At 41.5% G+C, this 23,521-nt stretch overlaps 2 protein-coding genes across 2 annotated transcripts in view; both read right to left on the minus strand.

Annotated features, from left to right (window-relative positions):
- The window catches only part of LOC145446534 (sodium-coupled monocarboxylate transporter 1-like), a 60,808-nt gene extending 58,809 nt beyond the window's left edge, over positions 1-1,999 (minus strand). The window contains exons 1-2 of the mRNA XM_080324871.1: positions 1,791-1,999; positions 395-505 (exon numbers count right to left, since the gene is read on the minus strand). Of these exons, the coding sequence (XP_080180997.1) occupies positions 395-505; positions 1,791-1,948 (269 nt within the window). The 5' untranslated portion in view covers positions 1,949-1,999. The remainder of the gene's footprint in view (positions 1-394; positions 506-1,790) is intronic.
- Positions 2,000-6,873: 4,874 nt separating this feature from the next.
- LOC145446746 (sodium-coupled monocarboxylate transporter 2-like) lies at positions 6,874-22,373 on the minus strand. The gene is made up of 14 exons (XM_080325101.1): positions 21,628-22,373; positions 19,736-19,846; positions 19,520-19,613; positions 19,345-19,462; positions 18,583-18,650; positions 18,362-18,516; positions 16,909-17,049; positions 15,904-16,033; positions 15,739-15,827; positions 14,912-15,015; positions 14,692-14,852; positions 12,701-12,971; positions 9,539-9,684; positions 6,874-7,800 (listed from the first exon to the last, which is right to left on the minus strand). The coding sequence occupies exons 1-14, from the start codon at positions 21,774-21,776 to the stop codon at positions 7,447-7,449; spliced, it is 2,091 nt and encodes a 696-aa protein (XP_080181227.1). The 5' UTR covers positions 21,777-22,373; the 3' UTR covers positions 6,874-7,446.
- Between the last annotated feature and the right edge of the window lie 1,148 nt (positions 22,374-23,521).

Consider the following 23,521-nt stretch of genomic DNA (forward strand, 5'->3'; position numbering starts at 1 on the left):
CACAAACGATTCAATCCTCACTACTCCGACATCACCACATGTTTCCTGTGCGCGCTGGCCATGTCAGCAGTGCGGAATTGCCTACGCGCGCTGCTTAGAGGGAACAGTGGTACCCAGTTAAATTTGAAAATAAAATACTTTTTAAATAAACTGCAATTTTCTACGCTAATAGCTTCGCTTCTACTGGTTCGATTTAAGCCAAATTCAACATGTGCGGCGTTTTTCGGCAGCCTAAAAATTTCATCCAATATCCAGTACAATTGAATAAAAAGTTATTTTGAACGACCCCATTGAGATGCAAACTATTCAAGAAACTCATGTGTAACTGTATTCAATATATAACGTACAACATCATAGTCGTTACTGGAGGACGATATATTTTGCAGATACATACCACAGGTATGTGATACCGTAAAGATAGACATCATTCGGAACTCCAAGTACCGTAATGCTTGATTGGAAACTTACGGAGAGGGATATTCCAGCTGGTATTGCGGACATCGTCCTGAGTAAATAAAACAACGGTACTCGTAGGCTATAGGCTACCATGGCCTAATATATGTACTTTGTAGGCAACGAAACAACTATTGTTGGAGCAGTGGTCATTATCCTTTACTAACCCGCGGAACACTTACATTAATCTGCAACCATTCACGGAACCACACATTTTCGCTGAGTCATAGAAACAAAAATCTACCACAATGCACATTTAACTACACATCTAATACATTACTATATAGTATAGATTACTGGTGCACTAAATGACCTGTGAATCAACTGAGTGTTGAAAGAACAAAACACAGAACACCAAACGAAAACACAATAACGAATATCGTCGCAGTGGAATCAAAGTGACTTATGTCCATTTTACACATTTTGAGAAAATTGACTTTACGTAAACTTTTCATCTTCTTTCATCCATATATTGACCCTGATTGAGTTTGAATCAATGAAACTGGACATAAGTCACTTTGATTCCACTGCGACGATATGTGTTGTAAATCAATGTGCCTGCTGTTCCTTTTCAGATACCAGTTCTGGATTGATAAGCTTCACCTTGGAAAGTGTCGCAGTATTGTTCGGTCGAAACGCAAAAGCTCGACAACAATTGCTTAATTACAAATCACCTTATAAACATTTGGGATAGACTTGTTGTTTCGGAAGGTGAGAGTTTCGAATTCGAACCCCAACCTGCCCAGCGTACGGTACTGTACACGGCGTACCACAACAACAGTCGCGATAATATTATATTGTATTTTGTATATTGTATATCATGATCGGGATCGATGATGGCCAAGACGGTCGTATCATCACAAATCATTCGGATGAGTTGGTTGTGTCTCTCTCTAGGACTCCGCGGAACCCCGGTTTAGAACCACTGTGTTAGAGTTGAAGACAAGAATATTTTTGCGATATCCTTTAATGCTCCATAATTCTACGTGCGTAGCTAAATTATAAGCAATAAGTAATTGGAGATGGTAACGGGGGTCCCGGATAAACCTCTATTTAACTGCCATAGACCGTCAATATCTAAATTAGCTTTTACACCCCTACCCAATAAAATGTTGTAGCTGGTACGATAAATGAGCAACATTAATTACCAAAAATTTGGCAATGTACATAATGATTGGAATATACTCGAAAACAGTGTAACTTGAGAATCACTGAAGTCGGAACATAGAAAGCCTGCGTTTCAGAAACTATAACGTTCAAAAATCGATATGTAATAGTCTTATATATATTCATAAATAAAATAATTAACATGGAATGGCTGCTCTGCATGTCTTTACCTTCCGGCCATTAAATACCCATCCGTCCCCTTAGACGAGCGTCTGTCCTTTATCGCGTAGAATATTCCTATCAGCAATGATATCAAGAGCATCAAGCCGAAGATGACGTAATCACCCGCTGTCAGCGTTCTATCGACAACTAAACGAGTATTCTCCATCGTTCTTAAGAGCTGTACAATATAATGCGATTATATTTTTACAAGGAAGTATCTGAAATGCGATTACAATATATCTTGTGAAACTCTTATTTACGTCTCTGAGAATGCTATCACTACATGCAGGTCTTATCTCAACGATAAAATCTGCAAAATGACGCCACATCATGAGGGAGCAGTCAAAATAAAGAGCGAACGAAAACAAATTTCCGCCAAGGAAGTTCGTGAGGATATCAATACAATGAACGTGGTGCAAAAGGCAGTCAGGCAATAAGCGCTAGATCTTTTTGTTGAATAAATAACAACAACACCACAAAGGTGTATGCACGAAATACACTTTTCTTTTATTGAAACGACAATCAGGAAATTTCATCAGGAAATTGCGTAATCTATAACTTTCTATCAACAATATTAATATCGATGGAGCTTCTGGCATAGTGCTGGGTCGATCGATCACGTACGATTGCTTCGAATCGCAGTCGTCAAAGCGCCGTGGTGTGCAAACAAAAATGTACTGCCTTCTTTCCTGTGTAAGTATTGTCTTTTTCGAATCGAGTCTGTGATTCCTGATATGCTGGTTCATAATGGATCCTATAGGGATGGTGTGAACCTCTGAAAGGCTCAGGCTCGTGTGAACGCGAACCTTTTTGAAAGGTTCTGTGTGAACGCGAACCTCATGACGTCACGTGACGTCATATTGCTAATTCCAACTCTGCAATTCAGTGAGTTGATATATTAATGTACACAATACTTAGCGACAACTCGGGTCACAGTATGCCACAATGCTAAAGTACGTAGCCTACTGACTTTTCAACCGTCGCCAAATGTATCAACTGGAGCAATCAAATTATATAATAATCCCATAAAATCAGTATCTTCCGTCGCTTTGCCAGCAATTTCGACGAGGACTTGCAAGGGAATATAATGTTACCTCTTAACGGTCTAGGCCAGACCGGACAATGTATTCGGCGTCTCAAGTATTGCTAAATTGATATTGAGCAGAGTGTCAAACGGGTTTCTACACTTGCTACCGATATATTCCCATTAAGAAGTTATACGGGAGTAGCAAACGGATTTAGTTTTTATGATACAATAAACATATCAAATCAAGCTGGAGCCCATACGCGATTACCAGTGAACCCAGCCCTCGGTGAACCCAGCCTTACAAACTCGGCCCTCAGGAACTTTTGTAATTAAGTGTATTAACAAGTATTATTATGAATTATTAAACTAATAATGTTATTATCAACTGATTTGTCGATCTTGTAAGGAGGTCAGGGCATGCGTAGATCACACAGTCACGGCGTGAACAGATCACGTGATCACGGATTGCGCAAGCGCCAAGCGCGGGAAAGAACGCGACGTTGAACTCGGCCTTACAAACTCGGCCCTCGGTGAACTCGGACCTCGGTGAACCCAGCCCTCGGTGAATTCTGCCCTCGGGAAATTTTGTATTCATCGGCAACCCTAATATCCCCCCTCCCCCAACCCTAATATCCCACCTCCACCAACCCTAATATCCCCCCTCCCCCAACCCTAATATCCTACCTCCGGCAACCCTAATATCCCACCTCCCACAACCCTAACATCCCACCTCCACCAACCCTAATATCCCCCCTCCCCCAACCCTAATATCCCACCTCCGGCAACCCTAATATCCCACCTCCACCAACCCTAATATCCCACCTCCAGCAACCCTAATATCCCACCTTCACTAACCCTAATATCCCACCTCCAGCAACCTTAATATCCCACCTCCACCAACCCTAATATCCCCCCTCCCCCAACCCTAATATCCCATCTCCGGCAACCCTAATATCCCCCCTCCCTCAACCCTAATATCCCACCTCCGGCAAACCTAATATCCCACCTCCACCAACCCTAATATTCCCCCTCCCCCAACCTTAATATCCCACCTCCAGCAACCCCAATATCCCACCTCCGGCAACCCTAATATCCCACGTCCGGCAACCCTAATATCCCACCTTCACTAACCCTAATATCCCACCTCCACCAACCCTATAATATCCTATCTCCGTCAACCCTAATATCCCAGCTCCCAGCTTTAATTCAAAATTGTTCGGGGGCAGAATTCACCAAGGTCCATAGTATTCGAGAAACACCATGAATACCACAAAACAAACAAGTAGAGTATGTGAGCGTCGCGTTATCTCCCCCGCTTACTCAATCCGTAATTACAAAGTTTCCCGAGCGCCGAGTTTGTAAGGCTGGGTTCACCGAGGGCTGGGTTCACCGGCAACCCCATACGCCTGCTAAATGTATATTAGACAACGTGTATTCTTTATATGAATTTCATTGATTGGTTGAATAAGCATCATTCGCTGACTACTACTACTAGGGAAAGCGAGTGGCGCAGTTGGTTAAGCGCCAGCGTCACGACACCAGTGACAGTGGTCCCGGTTCGGACTTACTTCTACGTGTCGGAGGTTATATGGGCTCCTCATCGCCGACCTCACTGCGGTCGCAGTGACTTGAAAAAGCCCAGTCAAAAAGTGGGCCGAGCTATAAGTCGGCAACAAAAAGAGACGACGAAGAACCGAGCGAGACAGAGACTGCCTGAAGAGAGTGCCTGAGAGAGTGCAAGAACATTCAAGAGACGAAGAAATGTGTTCATTGAACTTGTAATGCCGTGGAGCACAAAGCCTGAAACAGGCTATAAGCACCACTGATGTGAATCATAATAATAATATTAAATTCGCTGACTACCTACGTATACAGCGTTGCGCGTCGGTTGCGCGGTAGCGCTGGATAATGGTATTTGTTCACCGACGTTATTTACGGGGCTCTGTGTGGTTACGGGTCAAGCTCACAGCAGAGTCCCTAAGCATTCAAACACGGAAAACTGGATATTTCAAGCAAACTATTTTAACAAAGCAAGTAACACTTTTAGATTGGCAAGATGCATGTCGTTTAGTGTTGATTTTTTTCTGCTATACCAGCGCCATGCATGGAGTGGCCTACAGTTGAAATGCAAAGAATTTCAACCAAAGATTGTTTAATGACGTAGAAAATTGTAATATATGAAAAAGGTTCACAGTGCAGAACCTACCAAGGTTCGTTTGTGAACGTGAACCTCTAAATTTCCGAGGTTCTCACACAGAACGCGAACGTGAACCTATATGAAGAATAACTTCTATTCGGACCAAGTTACGGATGTTCTTATTGACAAACGTTCTATATTTAATATTTGTAGAACATGTAGCCTAGGCCTATTTAGATGGCCCTACAACACTAAACGATATATCACGGAGCAGTCACGATAAATGGTGAAAGAAAACAAAACTTAAGCCGTGAAATTTCCTGAGGGTATTGATACGCCGCCGCTCCATCATATCATAATTTCGACAGTACTAAATTACTACGGGTAGAACAGATAATAAGTCGATTTGGATGTTGAACCTAATGCAGATAGGGTTACTTTTACAACAGCCTAAAAACTGGACTCACATTGTTTGAACAGTCGTCAGAAATAAAATATCCTACTGTGCAAACTCTAATTTCCAATTTGAAATTCCTGAATTTTTATCCTAATCTGTCCCAATCAAGGGATTGAAACCTCGCCACAAAATCCATTTTCTCCTATCATACATAACTACTATTTCAGAATAACTTTAAAGGGGAACTGCGCTCAAAAAATGATGTGGTCTAAAATTGAAGGGCAAAACGAAAAAAAATTTAGCGCAGCCATTTTTTTCAGAACGCCATCGTAATTGAGCTGCATTTTATTGAAATTTCCACAGGACCTTCACGCTCCAGCTGCCGCCGCTGCTTAACCCGTTACATGGCACGATGTCTTCACCGTCGCACTCGCTCGACGCGATTAGGCAGTCACGCTGATAACGAACTTTAGACATTCATAACATTCATAACATCGGCTGACAACTATATAAAGTTCGTTCTCCGCGTGACTGCCTAATCGCGTCGATTACTGTACTGCGATGTTGTAAGCCACTTCGATTTAAATCCTAGTTTCTTAGATTCATAAGGCTTACTGTATGTCATGTGAAACCTTTGAGTGTTCTCGAAGTGAGTACTGCGACGATGTACGCCACTTAGATTTAAATCTTTTTTTTATAGATTCAAAGGCTTATTATATATGTCATATGAAATGATCTTATATAAGGAGATGTCTTATCTCCCCATATCACGCATTCTGCACAGATGCTTGACAGACAGGCGGGCTGCCAAAGCTTCAGCTAACATATACCCGCATTCAACAATTACTCTTAATTCAGAAATATCTTCTGATCGGTGCAAGATTCGATATCAGTTAAGGTATCGGTGTATGGATGGTGCGACGCAAATATTACATTCAAAATATACTCTCAGATGCTTTCACAATGTTACTGATATTAATATTCCGAGTAACGTTGCGGCCCGCGAAAGATGAAGAAAATTGTAATGCGAATCGCCGCTTGTAAGAGTATACAGTTGTCAGTGCAATGTCTTCGAAACATTAACAGAAACGCCGTCGGATTATTCGGTTTAGAAGAAAATAACGTCAATTGGTGATTACCACCCGCAATTCCATGCGGATGATTATTGCAGATGAATTTAAACAGTCAAATAAATGGACACATATAGCCATATCGGTATACCTAAGAAAATATACAACCCGTCAACGGACCACGATACGAATCCCATGCTTGATAACCCAGAGAAAACTAGCTGAGCAGTCCACATTTACATCCATATACGCCAAATATCCTCACAAAACATCTCGCTCGCACGCTATTGCTTCATCTCAAACACCCACGCCCGTATGCATAAACACACTCTCTCGTAAACTCACTTACCAAGCCAACTCCAGACACTCTCATCACGTGACATGTGCACACCAAGCGGCCCAAGATGCCCCAAAAGCTCTCCCGACTAACCGCAAAGCAGTATCTTACGACAATCCCGGGTCAAGTAATACATCATCTTTTTGTGATACTTATTATTGAATGATATAAATGATATGTGATTCAATAATAATCTACACTGTTGAAGTAGGCTACCATGAACATTTTTCGAACGGTATGAAAAAAGTTATAAACGAGCGAACGATATTCCTAAAAGTAGGCAGCCAGTCAGCAACTCTGCGGACGTGGTCGGAGAAATCGACGCGCTAAACCGCTAAAAATCTGAAATTGAAGATTGTAGTGATGCCACAACACATGCTAAAACCGTTATCGCGCATCCCACTATATTACATGTCGGGATATTCGCACAGTTTAGCCAGCATTAATAGATTGTGGCAGGGGTTCTTAGCCCGGGGTCTCTGAACCCTGGACTAGATTTTATGGGTCAGTTGTTCTCGTTTCATGTCTTTGTCCTTATCATGTCTTTCAGTGTACACGACACGTCTCCATAGCCACACTGACGATATATCGATCACTAAACATTGCATACCAACTGATGCTGTTGCGGTTAAAGGGTTCACGTAGCCACTCCAAAAATTGAGAGCTCAAGCTTAAGAACCAGTTCGTTTGGGTGATTCATATCCAAACACTAGGTGTCGGCGACTGAAGACCACTGCTTGACACATCCGCTTGTGATTGCGTCAGCCCTGGAGATTTCTGATTCCTCGCGGGAGACAAATCCATTCTATTCGACTCGACCGATTGTAGTTCATACTCGGCCGATACTGTTGTCTGGCTCATCACAGTACCGGAAGCACCGGCTGTGTCCGCTAACAAACTGGAATTGGCGTCGTTGATGATTCGCATCGAGCTGCGTCTCCTTTCCTCTCTCCAATCCCTCCTGCTCATGCGTCGGGAATTCGTTATGTCTCGGCTTGAGCGGCGGCGCATGAGCATTCTGTCCGGAGGTGGGCTCGGCACTTCCACGACCTGAGACGAAATGAATGATTTGCATTTGTTCCCTCCTACGCCCGGTGGTTAGGGCGGAGCAAATCGAGAGCTGATTGATTCGATTATGAATCGAATATTCAGCTTTAATAGCGACCACAAATAATATGATGTCAGTTACACTCTACATTGAAGATAATTTGGTATTTTTCGAGCACATCTATTTCACGGGGCTTTTAGTACAACACCACAGGTCAATCAGTATTTCACGGTAATCTCGCTTCTGGCTCAAATACGCAGACCTGTGCAACGTGTTGAAGATGCTGGGTTTCAATGCTTCCACGACGAATAGAAAGTTACGAAACTATATTTCTCGCTGATAAAAATTGCTCGTAATGGCAAGGGCCATAAATAATTTTTGCGGGATTCGTACAAATTTCATCGTAGCCTACTACTCCTTTTCTCTGTGACTCGACTGGTTCTTGCAATTTCAGAGGTAGCGAATATGCTCGGACCACACCAAACATCTACTTAATTAAGATCTGTTGACAACTGACCAACCACCCACGGCTTCCTCGTGCCATTATGAGTTAACAATCTTTGTAAATGCGTATTGTAATCGATAAAAAGTTAAATAGCGGTATATGGTCGAAGTGACTTCGTCGAGTTGTAACTAGGTAATCAGAATTCAATATGCAGCTTTGCTACGGTTGTCATATATTGGAATCAGGAAAGGGGGGCACATTTACCAAATTATAAAAGTTAGTTGATCGAAACTGAAAACAGCCGTTTTATTGAGTTGACTAAAAAAGTCATCACTTTCATTCGACTCACGAATGACCCGCTCGAACGTCCGTATTACCTATTTCACGTCATTTAGACCGATTTTCACTTGACTCTTTCCATTATCCTAGCTTTTAAGCTGTAAAGGAGGAAGAGCGAATTGCCAAAAAGGAGGACATTCAGGCGTCATCGGAGCACATCTTGAATTTCCTTAAAAATGAGGACAAATCCTCCGTGTGGTAGCCATAGCTATGCTCTCCTGTAAATTCCTATTTTTAATTCGACTGTAGTTAAATAATTATGATAACGCCGAGGTTCAAATTGGTTTTAAATGGAGTATATGACGACTAAATTGATGCTGTGTTTTGAGCAGGGTTGTTACTTTTGTAGTGTGATTTTTCGGGGACTCGACTTATCCCGAGTCATTGCGTATAAATTGGACCAAATCATGTGACTCCAAAGACAGCCGTTTAATTGTAATTTCAAAGAATAGTCAAGTTACCACAATATTGATATTTCGTCTATTAGTACAGGAACTTTAAAATGCGACCAAAACTACTAAAAGTGAAGAAATTAGTATATTATGTATGCGAAGCATTCGATATCCCCAAGCAGAGTTGAAAAATTGGTTTAACAATTCTTTTACTCGAAACTGATCGGCCAACCCGATGACTTAGACTCAGACTCCATTCATAAAGCAATGACTATGACTCCTCCCTCAGCTTGAATCGGTGGTGAATTAAAATTTACTGGACTTGACTCGAGTCAAAACTATAAAGGTGAGATTGACTTGTGACTCGGAACCTTGTAACTTGGTTACAACCCCGGTTTTAATCGCAGTTAAAATTCCACTGCAACGAAACTGTGAAGGTAGGCTAAAATGTTCAGGACCGGGACTTCGGGCAGATGCGATGTCAGGAAGTCGTGAACGCGTCGTTGGATATGGCATGCTTGATTAGATGTGCATATACGTGCATGAACAGAATGGTTTACCCACCTTGATTGCCGGGTCGATTTTGTCGTGATCGACGCCGCACCACATAAATCGTCTAAACTTCTCCGGGAGCCAGCACCTGAATATCCGATGATCCAACAGCGGCCGTATAAGTCGCGGGTGAACGTCTTTGCGAGATTGATATCCTCCTGTGAAAGCATTAAGACCTTGATTATCTTCCTACGCTCACGCATTACAAGAGCGTGTGCAAGTTGTTGCCAATTTCAAAATGCAACCACCATCAAATAGCTGGGGTTTTTCAGTGAATTAGAATTGTCATCACAAACGAGACGATAGTAACGCACATAATATTAATCTGTACCAGTGGTTCTCATCCTTTTTAGCCTGCGGACCGGTAATATTTCAAAACAAATATTTTGGACCAGTAAAATTCTAAAATCAAAATTCATCCAAGAATGTAATTGCAGACATAATATGCAACTCAGGACATGGAATTGGAGCTTACATTTCATGACAAAGTTGCCGCTGTCTCTTTGACATTGCACTTGTTATGCATGGTACTATTCTGCAAGGAATGGTCCTGTTAAAACCACCTACTTGATTTTGAATTTTGCGTTTCTTGTGAAATAAATGCGACATCGCTGTTTACTAGATTCTATTTACTGACGAACTCCCTAAATCGTACTGTCGAATCTCGTCGATTTGGTTCTAAAGGCATTCCGAGTTTCGCATATTACTTGTCCTAAACGAATTATATCCTAATTTATATAGTTCGGTTCCATACTTGCAGCATCGTGTTCGTGACGTATGATGAATCGACAGTAAACTCAAAATGAACTCAAATTAACTCAATATTAGATCAGATTATATAACGTTCAAAATTTCTAAATTAATTTATTGTTTTATTTTTCCAATTAAGATTTCAATCGTTCAATCTCCTAAATTTGGCAATTGTTATTAAAATTTTATTATGATTGGTAGACTGGCGATTGAGAACCATTGGTCTATATCAGGGGTTCTCAACTTTCCTTGCATAACGGGCCGCATCTTAACAGCAAAAACCGCTGCGGGCCGCAGAACATTATTACCGTATATTTGTGGACTACTATTATATTTAGGCTAATGTAGCCTATTTACCAGTCGTATATGGGCATTTAGTACATTTTTATGCATTCTACACAGCATTAATGGACAACGTTCGTAGGCTTTCAGTTGCTGTTTCTAGTGAGATCATGTCATCTTCCGACGGAACAAGTAAATCCCTATACATGAAGCGTGCATTGCATTCGTTCTCAAGTCGGTATGTGCGCCTTCAAACCCTTGCACCAGAGAACCGAACTCTCTGTTTTAATGCGTGAGCGAGCAAGTATAAAATTACGGTAACTTTTTCGTTACAGAGGCCATTGTCACTTTGAGCTCTCATGTTCGGGGTAATTTCTGAGCAAACCAATCAACCCTTCTCGTTTCCTTCCATGGCTGATGCCCTGCACCAATAGTTACAGATGTCAGCTTTGTCAAGTTGATGTTGTTTGCTAGTCTCAACCGAGCGAGATAGTGTAATAGTGATGCGTCCGGCTTCTCAATTGGTAGGTCGTGGGTTCGATCTCCGGCCGGGTCAGACCAAAGACTAGAAAACTGGTATCCGCGGCGATCCTGCTAGGCGCTCAGCAATCACGGATAGCACGGAGGAAAAAAACGGGGATGCAGACTAGATGACCTTGCTATAAAGGCCGTATCGCATTTTCGTAGTCAAAGCATCTCGATGGTGCAGGCGAAAAATAATACCATATCTCTCTCTCTCCCCTCTCCCCACGTTTGCTCGGCCAGCATTACGTCTACAAATATATCCACTCCAAAAGAATACCCCAATACAATTAGCGTTGCAATGTCCGGGGATTTTGTCCAATGCTAGGTTTCAAAGTAGTCTACGCGGCAACGTGTTTCAAAACATGCGACAAAATATCAACTGACATTGCTGTTACTCTTCCTGTCACGGTTGAATCAGACAACTGCAGCTTCGAAATTTGTTAGGTGAAGTCCTTGCTGCTAAATTCCGGAAACAGCGGAGATTCGCACAGTATAGTAACGTTTTGTTGGAGACACACCTTTTCTATCAGATTTCATGGGTTTAGCGATATACCAAGCAATTTTGAACCATGCGTCTTTAACGTCGTCGGCAATCTCATCAATGCCTCAAAATATGGATTGCTGGGCCTGGGACCTAGCTAGCAACGCTTTTTTTCTAAAATCAGGTGATATGTATAACTCCAAATGGAACTGTCCGAAGACCTATTCAAAACAATAGGAATCTAAACTTGACCATATATCAAGAAACCAGAACACATTGAAGAATGAGAATAAATCAAATGAAACAGAGACGGTGCGATAAGAGAGCTTAAGTAGCTAAATTATTTTGAAACAATACTGTGCCGGTAGGAATTGCGATCGTAATGAAAGAGCTCGCGGTCCGCAGAATAAGCGTCTGCGAGCCGCATGCGGCCCGCGGGTTGAGAACCCCTGGTCTATATCAAGAACCGTATTGTGGGGGTTTCGTGTGCCATCGTGCATATTCACACCCGTATATCAGGGGTGGTAGAAGGGTGGAAATAAACACTCTTTCCGCGAGGAATGTACTGCATTTGTTCCAGCAGCTATTCCCCTACTTCACACCAACATTCTATTCTTACTTGTTCCAGCGTTATTAGGACTGTAGTGATTGAGAGCTCGGACTTCCAGTTTTGCCCCTGCCGAATTGAGCGTTAAGATGTAATATATCTATAGCGTAGAACTATATGGGGAAGGATGCGTCAAATTAGGCGGTTACCCGCGTCAAGCCGTCAACACTGTTAGGATAGGAAGCGATGAACACTAAACCAGGTTTCAAAAAGACGTCTTAAGCCCATCATTGGGCTTAATCCGCATTGTGACTCCGTCGTAAGTCTGTTTCAATGCCATGACTTAAGCGGATTTACCCTTTAGTCCGGGCTTTTTCAGATAGATATCTAATACTGCTAGGGGGTAAGCTGTAGCCACACATGCTGGTAACTGTTGTGCGTGCAGTCTGTTGTGGGATATCCGGCATTTCTGTGACGTGTAAGTTGGCGAATCATATCTGTTGCTTATGTTCATGATGTCTACCTGTTTTAGGGAATATGTCAATACGGAACATAATCCAAGTATGTATGGACAAGCTGACATCCTTACGTGTGCATAGACTGACGAGAAGTCCAACTCCGAGAGTGACCGCATATCCGATGGCTGTGTAGTACGCATAAGACACGGCGTAGAAGTCGACAGCAATACTCGGCCACAAACTCGGATCCTGCGGAGTGGGAATGTTTGCGGACGCTTCTGGACAGTCATGAACGAAGCGTATTTTCGGTCTGATGAATTGCGGTAGTGGCGGGTATAAGCGGCTGCCTATGTAAATCCACGAGGTCATGAATATGCCTGATATCACACCCGCACATCCTCCCTGAAAACAGTAGATTAAGTTGGCAGCATGCAGTATTAATAGCAGATACGTTATGTGCCTTTGGTCAGTATCCCGAGAGATAAATATCATCATTGTTGTAGTAATCATCGTTGCTAGTCTTGCTACTTAAGTAAACGTAGAAATAAGTCCGTAACCTTCTACTCCATTACAAGTCGAATTAGTGACAAGTACTCAAGTATTAGTTTGCAAAAGTATATTTGGTCGAAGGGCGCTTAGTTCTAGCAGTCAATCAGACTTGACCAGTTCCTGAATTTCAGGATGCATCTTCATGATTTAATACAAAATCCATAATGACACTACAGATATTAGCAATATTCAGAGGAGGTCAAAGTAGTCAAGAAAATTACTCAAGTAGAAGTAGCAACGAAAAAATCCACTCAAGTATGAGAAGAAGTACTTCTTCCATAAAAACCTAACACTACTTGAAGTAGCAGTAGAATTGATTGACTTTAAATCTACACAAGTAAGTAAGTAGTTCGTAATTCCCTCGCATGGATTTTCAAATGCTGAAAATTGAGCTATGCGAAAGGTGCAGACCTTGATTCATATTGATGCATACCATGAAGTATCCAATTTTCGACAGCATAAGTATTCGTCCACATCATTGGGTGAAAATGACAGAATTTATATGGAAATGAGATATTAATCCTATGTTTACTTGAACAGCTCGTTTTCGAGAATATCATGGTATGACGCCCTCCCACATATTATAAGGCCCGTAGTTTAGTCGAAGAGCAATACGGAGAAGTTTTGTCGGATACGGTGTAAACACTTTGGGCGATTAGTAAACGTTAACTAATAATATAGTGGATCGTAAAAATGCCATATTGTATAGCTTTATTTTCGGAAATTAAAGGCGATACTACATTTGCTCATATACTCCAACATGTATGTTCTCCCGACAAAAGAACTGAAACTACTTAGAACTCAAAGTATGACACTGGGAATTGAAAGAGAAATAGAAATACTACTTCTAAAGCGAAAAATGTATTTCATGTCTTAGGTCCTGAAAGTTTGGTATACTAAAACAGGTCTAAAGCTAAAAAAAAGTCAGAGTCCACTTTTCCAGATTAGGACACGCCATGGACTGCTAGATTACAATATAAGTAAATGCTAGATTGCGAAATATCAGTTCAAGCGTTATGATGGGTCAAATATATACTATGATGATATATTTCATATGGGCGACAATGCGGTGTGAACGAAAACACGCAACCCGCTACCTAAACTATATTCACCGATACTTCCTTGAAATTATATTGGTCACACCTTCACTGTGCGCGAAGCGCAACGCAAATTCTGGGCTTTACTCAATTTTCATGAAAATTAAATGTTAATACTCCGTGAAAACAGCCCCGAAATTCCTCAGGCTATCTTCCTAATTGGAGGATTACACTACGTCTACTTGACAAACTGAAAATTGCGAAAAGTAAGTAAGTAGATCACATAACATTATGAAGTAGAAGTAGAAGTCGCGGGAAATTAGATCTACTTGAGTAAGTACCCAAGTAGCGGGAAACTACTTGAGTCCTTCAAAAAAGTATAAGTACTCGTTACTGACCACCTCTGACAATATTCTATTGTATGTTTAGTGAGCGTGGTACAGGGTCTATGTGGTCTTATAACAAAACATGGGGTGCATTTCCCAGTATGGTTCGTGTGTCGACGAAGTGCATATTATGATTTTACTTGAACTTACTATTGAAGTTGCACACGGGAACACTATTCCTATACTGAATATTCCCAGTAGTGGTCCAGCCATGATTCCAACCACACTCAACGAAGCTTGTAGAACTCCCCCTAACAGTGAGGACAGACATGCGAATCCGATGCACAGCAGCCCGTACGCGAAAACAAGGCCTGTACACAATATACCAAGTTGAAGCAGACATAGGTGATGGAAAGTAAAGCACATATACCTTTTGAGCAGCGGGTCAAGATTAGTTCTGACCATTGAACGTACGGCCGTACAAAGTCCTCAACAGTGACGCAGGCCATCGCGTTGATGCCTGAAGATACGGTGCTGTCGAGCGGAAATATACTGGCATTTAACGTGTGAATTGACCGCCTAATTCATTGAATTGCATTCTATGAATAGCTCCTGTATTGCCAACGACGAGAACTCTACTTGATTCGTGACCTGACAGCTCACATTCGAGAGTGAAAACTATATGGGGGCTTACTGTAGGTACATGCAACTCAATTTGGATCGCTGGTCGGAATCTCCGCATTGAACCAACTCATCACAGTAAATAAGTTGGTAGATGTGAAGAACTTATGTTCAGCGCAACTCACGTACCTTTGATACATAGGGAGAGGGAACTAGATATAAAAATGCTCCCTGCGACATTTAAAATACAGGGAGTCAGTGATTAGTTGGCAAGACACAAACAGTAGCAGGGTTGTTGTGGCAATAGGTCCACTAATTTATTCTCTCGAATGTGGATTGTCCAGCTGTGAGTTTACTAGGCCATGATTATACGCAGCGTTTTATATAGGCTGTTTGCATGTGAATAAACCCGCATTGCACGGCAAACACTGTGCATATACAGATTGCTGGTGAAGTGTCATCAAGTTAACAAATATGGAGAAATGAGTACAGGTGAATCTCCCCAAAAGATACGTTTGCGCTGAATATTATCTGTAGAAAGAGAACCTGTAAACCGTGATATACGGTGTGCACTGTGCAGTCAAGAGTAATCCATAGCGTGATGTTTCTTCATAACAAATGCTACAAAAATATTACCTCAAGCATCCCGAAAACACACTCGCGATGAAAAGTCCGGGCATTCCAGGATACCCGCGGAACACATCCATCACCATGTGTGGCAACAGCTGTGCGAATAGATATAAACACAAAACCTTTACTTAGAAACAACCGTGTGACAAAACCAATGCTATCCAAGCAAACCTGATCTGGAGCAGCAATCTCCTTGTTGAACAGCGGGTCGCAAGTGGCAAAGTATGCGAACATTACAAATCCGGTTAATGATGTGAACACCAGAATCAACGCAGACACCGCCATGCTTAACCAGATACTCCTGAACGCCAATATTACACTGTCTAGCTCAGGGGTGGGCAAACTACGGCCCGCGGGCCGCATGCGGCCCGCAACACCGTTTTGTGCGGCCCGCGAGAGTCTGAAGAAACTTATTAAAAATATTGATAAAATTCTTACTAAAAATCGAATTAATACAACTTTTTCTTAGTATATTGCAACATGATAATTCTAAGGCAGTGGTTCTCAAACTGAGCAGCTCGCCCCCTTGGGGCGTGAAAGCAACCGAAAGGGGCCGCGAAGCTGATCTCAAATGAAAAAATTTTTCGCGCTAGGCGCGATTTACATCCAGTCTCAGTTGTGGCTCTGTGTTTAGTATGAATTTCATATTCAAAAATCTCTCATCCACGGTCGTCATCTTTCATGCCATCAAACTATCCGATTCTCTGCATGCGTAGAATTAGGGTATACAGTAGAAGCGTGTTTGCGTGCATGCGTTGCATGCATGCGTGCAGCATTGTGTGTCCTTGCACTAAACCGAAGTGGAATTAGTAAATCTATGAGCAGTTAGCTGCTCACATATTCAAATTTCAATCCTGTACTAAGAATAGGGACAATCGACTTTCATCTCTACAGTTTTGACACTTTGGTTATTGAGTTCGACCAGCCTATGAAATTTCGCCACTGTTTCTGACGCGTGTACGATATCATCAAAGCAATGTTTGGTTTTAAGCCTCTCCATTTCCTCGCTATGTGATCAAATACCAATATTGCGTTTTGGTGCGGCCCGCGAATGGATTCAGATGTTGAATGCGGCCCGCGAGCTCAAAAGTTTGCCCACCCCTGGTCTAGCTTGACGAGGATCAATAAAGCGAATTGCGTGGGATTTATTACGAAAATCCGACGTAATGCACATACTTTTTGGCGTCTGCCTCTGTTCGGCAGCACAAGTAGCGTTGCACTTGAGACTGACTCGTGCCGTATATGCTCATCCACAGGAACCCGAGCCCGATTGATATGCTCCAAAACGAGTGTCGGACTCTGACATCACCATCGAACCTTTAGGCAATGAAATGTAATGTGGTCATTGTAGATTGCAACAATCTACGACGGATAAATAGTACTGTATGTATATTTATATGTAGCACCATTGTACTGAGATAGATAGAACGGTGTGAATGATATAATCATCAAAGAATGCGCTATGCATTTCACATATTGCAAATAACTGCCATACCGACATTTCATTTCACTTGACCATTATTGCCAAATCGCAGTTATGTTCTTACGTAACGAAATAATACTATTAAATCGCTGATGTAGATTATTGCTGCGGCAAGCACGCACAGTATGAAAATAAACCATTTATTAGCTGCTTTGTAAACTAGTTTAGCCGTTACTAATCTCTCGTTATATTAGGTCACAATGACCGTGAGTCCACTCGGCGTTATCCGCGGCCTTCTTTGAAGGTTCGAATACGGTCGCTTACGCAACAAATCAAGTTACAATATATAATATAGAATAGATATACTATAGGACAGTCGTTCTCAAACTGAGGGGCGAGAAGCTCCGGTCAACCATGGCCTACTATTGGCCTACCATGGCCATGGGTCAACTGATTTTTTTTTCGCGCTCCGCGCGATTTACCTCCGATTCATAGTTATAGTCTGTGCATAGTCCTAATTCTATTTTTGAGAAATATCTCATCAACAGTCATAACCTTCCATGCCATCAAACTATCCGTTAGCATTGCTACCATTCCATGGTTGCATTTTCTGATAGGACGATAAAGGGCGCGTGGAATTTCCCATTATTACAAAGAAGATTTATTGTCTGAAAAAGTTACGTGGGACTACACAGTTATGTACTAACGGAAAATATTGTTTGAAATTGGCATGGCGTCGTCACATAACACCAAGGTTCGTGTTTACTGTAAGGTAGGCGTTCTCAATAAAAACTAGGCCGATTATTTTTGACATGTAAAAAAATCAAAAGTTGGTCAATATTGTCCAAAAATCACCAACATTGTGTATGAAGTCCAAACTTTTATGGAAGCCGAGTTGTCTTTATGTCACTGTCTGCGAACTTTTCATTTTGCCTTTTACACCTTTTAACTTACTTTGTAATATTGCAGAAGACGCATTGTCAGCACACTAAACGGTTAAGTCAAATAATTCGGTAGATATGGCGTGATGATCAACACGCGTCGAAACGCAGGTCCTAATCAACTTTGCGGTGATGGTTTGTTGGCAAACCATACGACGAAAATGAAATTACTCTTCTGTGTCTACAATCTATACATACATGGGTAAAGCTGTGTCTGAGCAGTGAACACCATATCTATCATGTGACACAAACCCGAATAGATTACCGGCCAAAGTCGATGCGTCCGGTTTCCGAATTCAATTCCCAAACACGATTCCATCCGCCAGCTCGGGCAGCACATGCGAACAAGGTAGCTGTAGTGCCGAGGAACACAATGAAGCCTTGGAATACGTCGGTCCATATCACAGCTTTCAAGCCGCCCTACAAAACAACGCATCCCAAGATAGCCGTCGCATGTGGATATATTAAAATGACTATCTCTCTTACCAAGGTCGTGTAGAAAGTGCATACGAGACCGATCGAGAAAATACATACCCAAAGACTTAAGCCGGTAGCTGTAAACGGTAATGCGCGTCCAATTATTCATTAATAAATACACGACTATTACATATACATATACACCGCCATATATATACCAGAGATGAGCGGATTTGAAATTTCTATGTCCTAATCCAATCCAAATCCGAACCTCAAAATCCAAATCCAAATCCTAATCCATAACTTTTTCATATTCAAGTCCATGTCCAATCCCAATCCGATTCCAACTGGAAATTCAGAAAAAAAACTAATTTATGCAATGAAGGGATTCGAAAATTTTCTTTCACAGCCAACGATTCACTTGATTCAAGATAACCTAGTAACAATTGGTACATTAATAACTGATCTGAATAAAGTTTGTCGCCATTCGCCACACGACATTTCAATCTCCCAGAAAATAGGTAATTCCAACCCAAATCCTAATCCGTTCTGAAAAAAATGTCTAATCCAAATCCAATCCAAATCCGACAAAATTTCACAAACCCTGTTTTTTCAAAACCTAATCCTAATCCATGCTCATCTCTGATATATACACTACCATTATGACAAATATAGGATATTCACTAAATTTTGAAAGCGTTGAACCGATATACTTATTAACCTGTAGCGACATGAAAACAAGCAACGCCAGCGTCTCCTTGGATCAAAAGACTTCTTAAATATAGAACGGAAGAGCACTGTTGTAATGCTACAGGTGAAAAATAATCTCACCCTCAGTAAGCGCAGTTGCAGGAGCAAATATCATAATGCCTATATACATCACATTTTGAAGAAGATACACAGCCGTGGCCACAAGTCTCACGCCATAGTTGTACCGCAGCTGCAGATACTGCGAGAAACATCAGATCTAAATTTGAGTCGGGTAGTTGGCAATACATTGGGATACCTCAAAGCTGCTTGTTATTCCAAGGCGATAGAATATCGGAATAAAGATCTCTGTAACTGGTAGCACGCAGATCAATACAGAGCCGAATACCAACCTGTTGAAGGAACATAAAACTACAAAATGGACGTTGGTCATCATAGCTATCGGCCCAAATCCAACAATTATGAGATGCAAAGTGAAGCATTGATTAAGAAATGAACGGGACGGAACACTCACCAACAATACATAGATCCGAAAATATATATCTCCGCTGGAATACCAAGGATTGTGACGGCCGATACGAAACTCAAACTGAGGGAAATCGCGACGGGAAAGTAGCTCATATTCCTGAATATATATATATATGCTGCATGTGCATGTGCATAAGATAATCGTATTTATGTGGAATACAGACACTCTGCTCTAACTATTTAGAAAAACATCGACGATAATGTTGTAGTCTTCCGACTCGCAGTCGTTAGTCATAGTACAAAAGAATATTCAAAATATGACATAAAGGAAATCCTTCATTGACACGCCGAGGTAACAGCTATTGAGTGAAGGATATCTATAATTTCTTACGGTTCTGCTAACTCAATTGAATACTAGGACAGGACATGCCTAGGAAAAATTCATCAGGTCCCGTCTTCTCTAGGTTCACGCGGTGGTAAGTAGAGTGACTACACTTAGAGATCATCCCGACGACAATATTACTTCAAGTATATAGTCGCTTATTTGGTTGTAGATTTATACATGTGCAACTGGGATGTTCCAAGATCCTGACGTTTCAAATGTCACAAACACAGTGAATTAATTGTTATAGGTTGCCCAATTAAGCTGCACATCAAATTTGGCTCAATTACAACCAGTAGCAGCGGACCAGCTCCAACCTTAAATTCGAAAAATTCGTAAACTAATAGTATTTAGGTGGGCAAATGTCACTTCGCCATGATCCTATATCGTGTTCCGGACGTGCCTGGAGGGGGAATGAAGATGCTTCCGCGTGATTTCCTCCTTAGACGGGCCTATGCCAGAGTTTGAACTCGGATATTATAGAACATAGATTATTCCACAAAAATAGGACACTGATTTACTGGTGTGACAAATGAATTGAGATAATGAGTTGAAACGATGGTGATAAAATTCGCAACACAAAGAGGAAATAAACTGAGCAGGTTAGAGACTGGAGGGATAATGTCATGTACCAACGTATGGTGAATTGATAAAACTAAATATAGATATTAATTGTTAACTGTAAATGCCGCATGTAATTTCAAGAGTTACCAGGAGGGGGTCTCAATTTATCCAATTACTTTCGGCTTATGTGGATATGCTTTTGAAATTTATAAACACATATTGCAGCTACCCCTTGAACGAAGGACGTAGGACTTCAAGAAAGTCTATATTGTTGATTAATTCGGCATTCCACAGCTTTGGATTTTGATCGCAGTTTTACAATTAGTGCAAGTAATCACAGATCCATACGATGTGAAGCAGGAGCTCCCTATCTAGGTATGGCAACCCCTGTGGGATCGTTTGCTTATTCTCTGGAAGAGGCGGAGACAAAAATCAAAAATTACTATTACGAGAATGCTAATTAACCGTATGCTATCGGCGGTTTATTGCTGAAATTTTTAGTTCATTTTTCAAAATAGGATAAAAACTTATGAGAAATGTGAACCCCGCAAATAAGGTACCAGATCAGTAGGAGCGTCATTTTAAAGAGTCGCCTACTATAATGTATAAGCGGTGTCTGGCCACTACCATCAAGAATAGCGGATCGGGTGCATAGAAATAAAGAGGACGGGAATTTCACCTTCCGGGAAAACTAAAAGTGAGCCGGTAGTGCTATGTACCAGAAGTATACATTCACACAGGCTCTGCGCGGCGGAATACCTTATATATCAGTGGTCGGGAACCTATGGCTCGCGAGCCATATATGGCTCTTTTGGGCATAAGATATGGCTCTTTGCGATTTTTTTTATTTTTGTGCTTAATTAATCAATATTGCAGCAACGAGACGTGGAACGTAGATGATGGTCGCATCGCAAACATCAGAGAAATGAAACCCGCCTATGCCAACTATTGCTCGGGACGGAAGCGGAGAAATAAATGAATGCTTTACGAACCTTCCACCCATGAGATATTCTTGAACGCCGGCTTTGGATTTTCTATTGCGACAACCAAAGTACACTCCAATCGCAGCAGATATTAGAAGCATAATAATGAACACAGCATAATCCGCTGCTGCCAGCGTCGTTGGCTCCCGTATAGCCATGGTGGATATATCACAGTGAGCACAATCTACTCTGTCGTTTCAATGCAATTGGCCCGTCATCGTGGAAGTCAAACATCGAATAATCTGCAACGTAAGCTAAGATCTACCAACATCCGGACGACTGAAATGGTAACAGAACCTGGGAGAAACACTTTCATGGATTTTAGAGTGCGTATCACGCAGGTACCGGCGTCTTCTCGAAACTAGTGCAATGAAAGGTACGCCGCATAACTTTGAATTTGATGGATATTATATAATACGCGTGGTTCTAGGAAACTTTATACTTGACGGCGCTATGAGTCCCTAGAAAATATGCTTTGCATGTAACGGCTTAGTAAGCCATCGCAACAAAGGAAAAACCAGATAGGACTTCTCAAGTTTTCTGCATTAAGGATGAATTTTCGGTGGATCAATATGACATTAGTTGCTGACGCAGCTGGACTGAGAAGACAGAGCTGCTCGTACATCTAGATTCATTATTGCACGAACATTTCCTGTTGCCCTCAACTAGTCTAGAGACAGTCAGTCTTAATCGCTAAACTATCACCGAACTCTGTACGTGTTGTATACCTTACGTAGCCTCGAGGATATTTTCACGCAGCGTATCGCGAGGTAGGGTCCGCGTAAGTCAAGCCGCCGTAAGCGTAGCGGCTTACTACAAGAATATATGAAGCGTGATGCGCAATGAAGCGAGTATAATCAACCGGCAATAACAACCACAACTCGTTTTATTCATCGGTAAGTTATACATTCAGTGACAATGGCGGAGTTATCTAGTGCGGTATTGAATTAACCCCTATACTCTTCTACTGAGAAAACTGGTATTAGGCGTGAAATATGATGATTTTGGTGTCTTCAAACTTGTCTTGGTTATCTTACGGCAGGGTCGACCTACTTATCAATCATGGCGTGATTCCGTGTCTTTCGCGGATATACCATATCGTAGGCTTCTATTTACGAATCCGCAACCAAGTTAAGTAATACTAATATCGGTAGACAGTAATGAATACGAGGAGAACGAGAATTCCGTGCGCTACATGCCTTTGACCTGACAACACAAAACAATACAAAATAGACCGCTATAAGTACGGGCATGACTGCTTACTGTTCTGTTTGGTTGGGGTTTTTATTTATGCACGCAAACTCGTGGATATACCGGTCATATTAAAACCTTGTGATGCTGTTGCAAATTAAGGAAAGTACGCATGTAAGGAAACTAACGTACGAACTTTGCGATGGTAGTGAAAAGATCATAACGACTGCATATACTCAGAGGGTTATGTCATAAACTACTTACTCTTCTACTTGGCAGTGTTTTAGGTAAACTAATTACTTTTAACCACTTTGATTGTGTAAAGTAGATGTAGTTTTAGGATATGGCAACATGGCGCAATAACTCATATGACACAGTAATTTAAATTTGTTCTATTTTTCAACAATTGTCTATATATATATATATTTGTCTATAAACCTTTACATAGGTTAGGCAAGTGGCTCCCAACGTGGGCGATATCGCCCCACAGTGGATGCTTTTGAGAAACAAGGGAGAGAAACGACCAAAGGGGCGATAGGGGGCGAAAATGTTGGAACGTTCGGTGAGATAACATGGTGAAAAATGCACGAGAGGACGGTTTTTTTCTGCATATGACGCGAAAAAAGGTCAACTCAACGGAAAGTAGACGCGAAAAGATAGGAATATGCTTAGTTACGGACCAGCTCTACGTATATATCACTAATCACTATAG

The sequence above is a fragment of the Botryllus schlosseri genome, chromosome 9, assembly GCF_051294905.1.
Source record: "Botryllus schlosseri isolate E-star chromosome 9, Bs_hap1, whole genome shotgun sequence".
In the NCBI taxonomy this organism is placed as follows: Eukaryota; Metazoa; Chordata; class Ascidiacea; order Stolidobranchia; family Styelidae; genus Botryllus; species Botryllus schlosseri.

What these genes read in the sequence shown, in the direction of transcription:
- LOC145446746 (XM_080325101.1), bottom strand. Translation starts at nt 21,776, where the DNA reads ATGGCTATACGGGAGCCAACGACGCTGGCAGCAGCGGATTATGCTGTG. An exon ending in TGCAACTGCGCTTACTGAGG is followed by an intron (nt 18,651 to 19,344) that starts GTGAGATTATTT and finishes TACCGTTTACAG; the next exon opens with CTACCGGCTTAAGTCTTTGG. An exon ending in TCCCGTGTGCAACTTCAATA is followed by an intron (nt 12,972 to 14,691) that starts GTAAGTTCAAGT and finishes TACTGTTTTCAG; the next exon opens with GGAGGATGTGCGGGTGTGAT.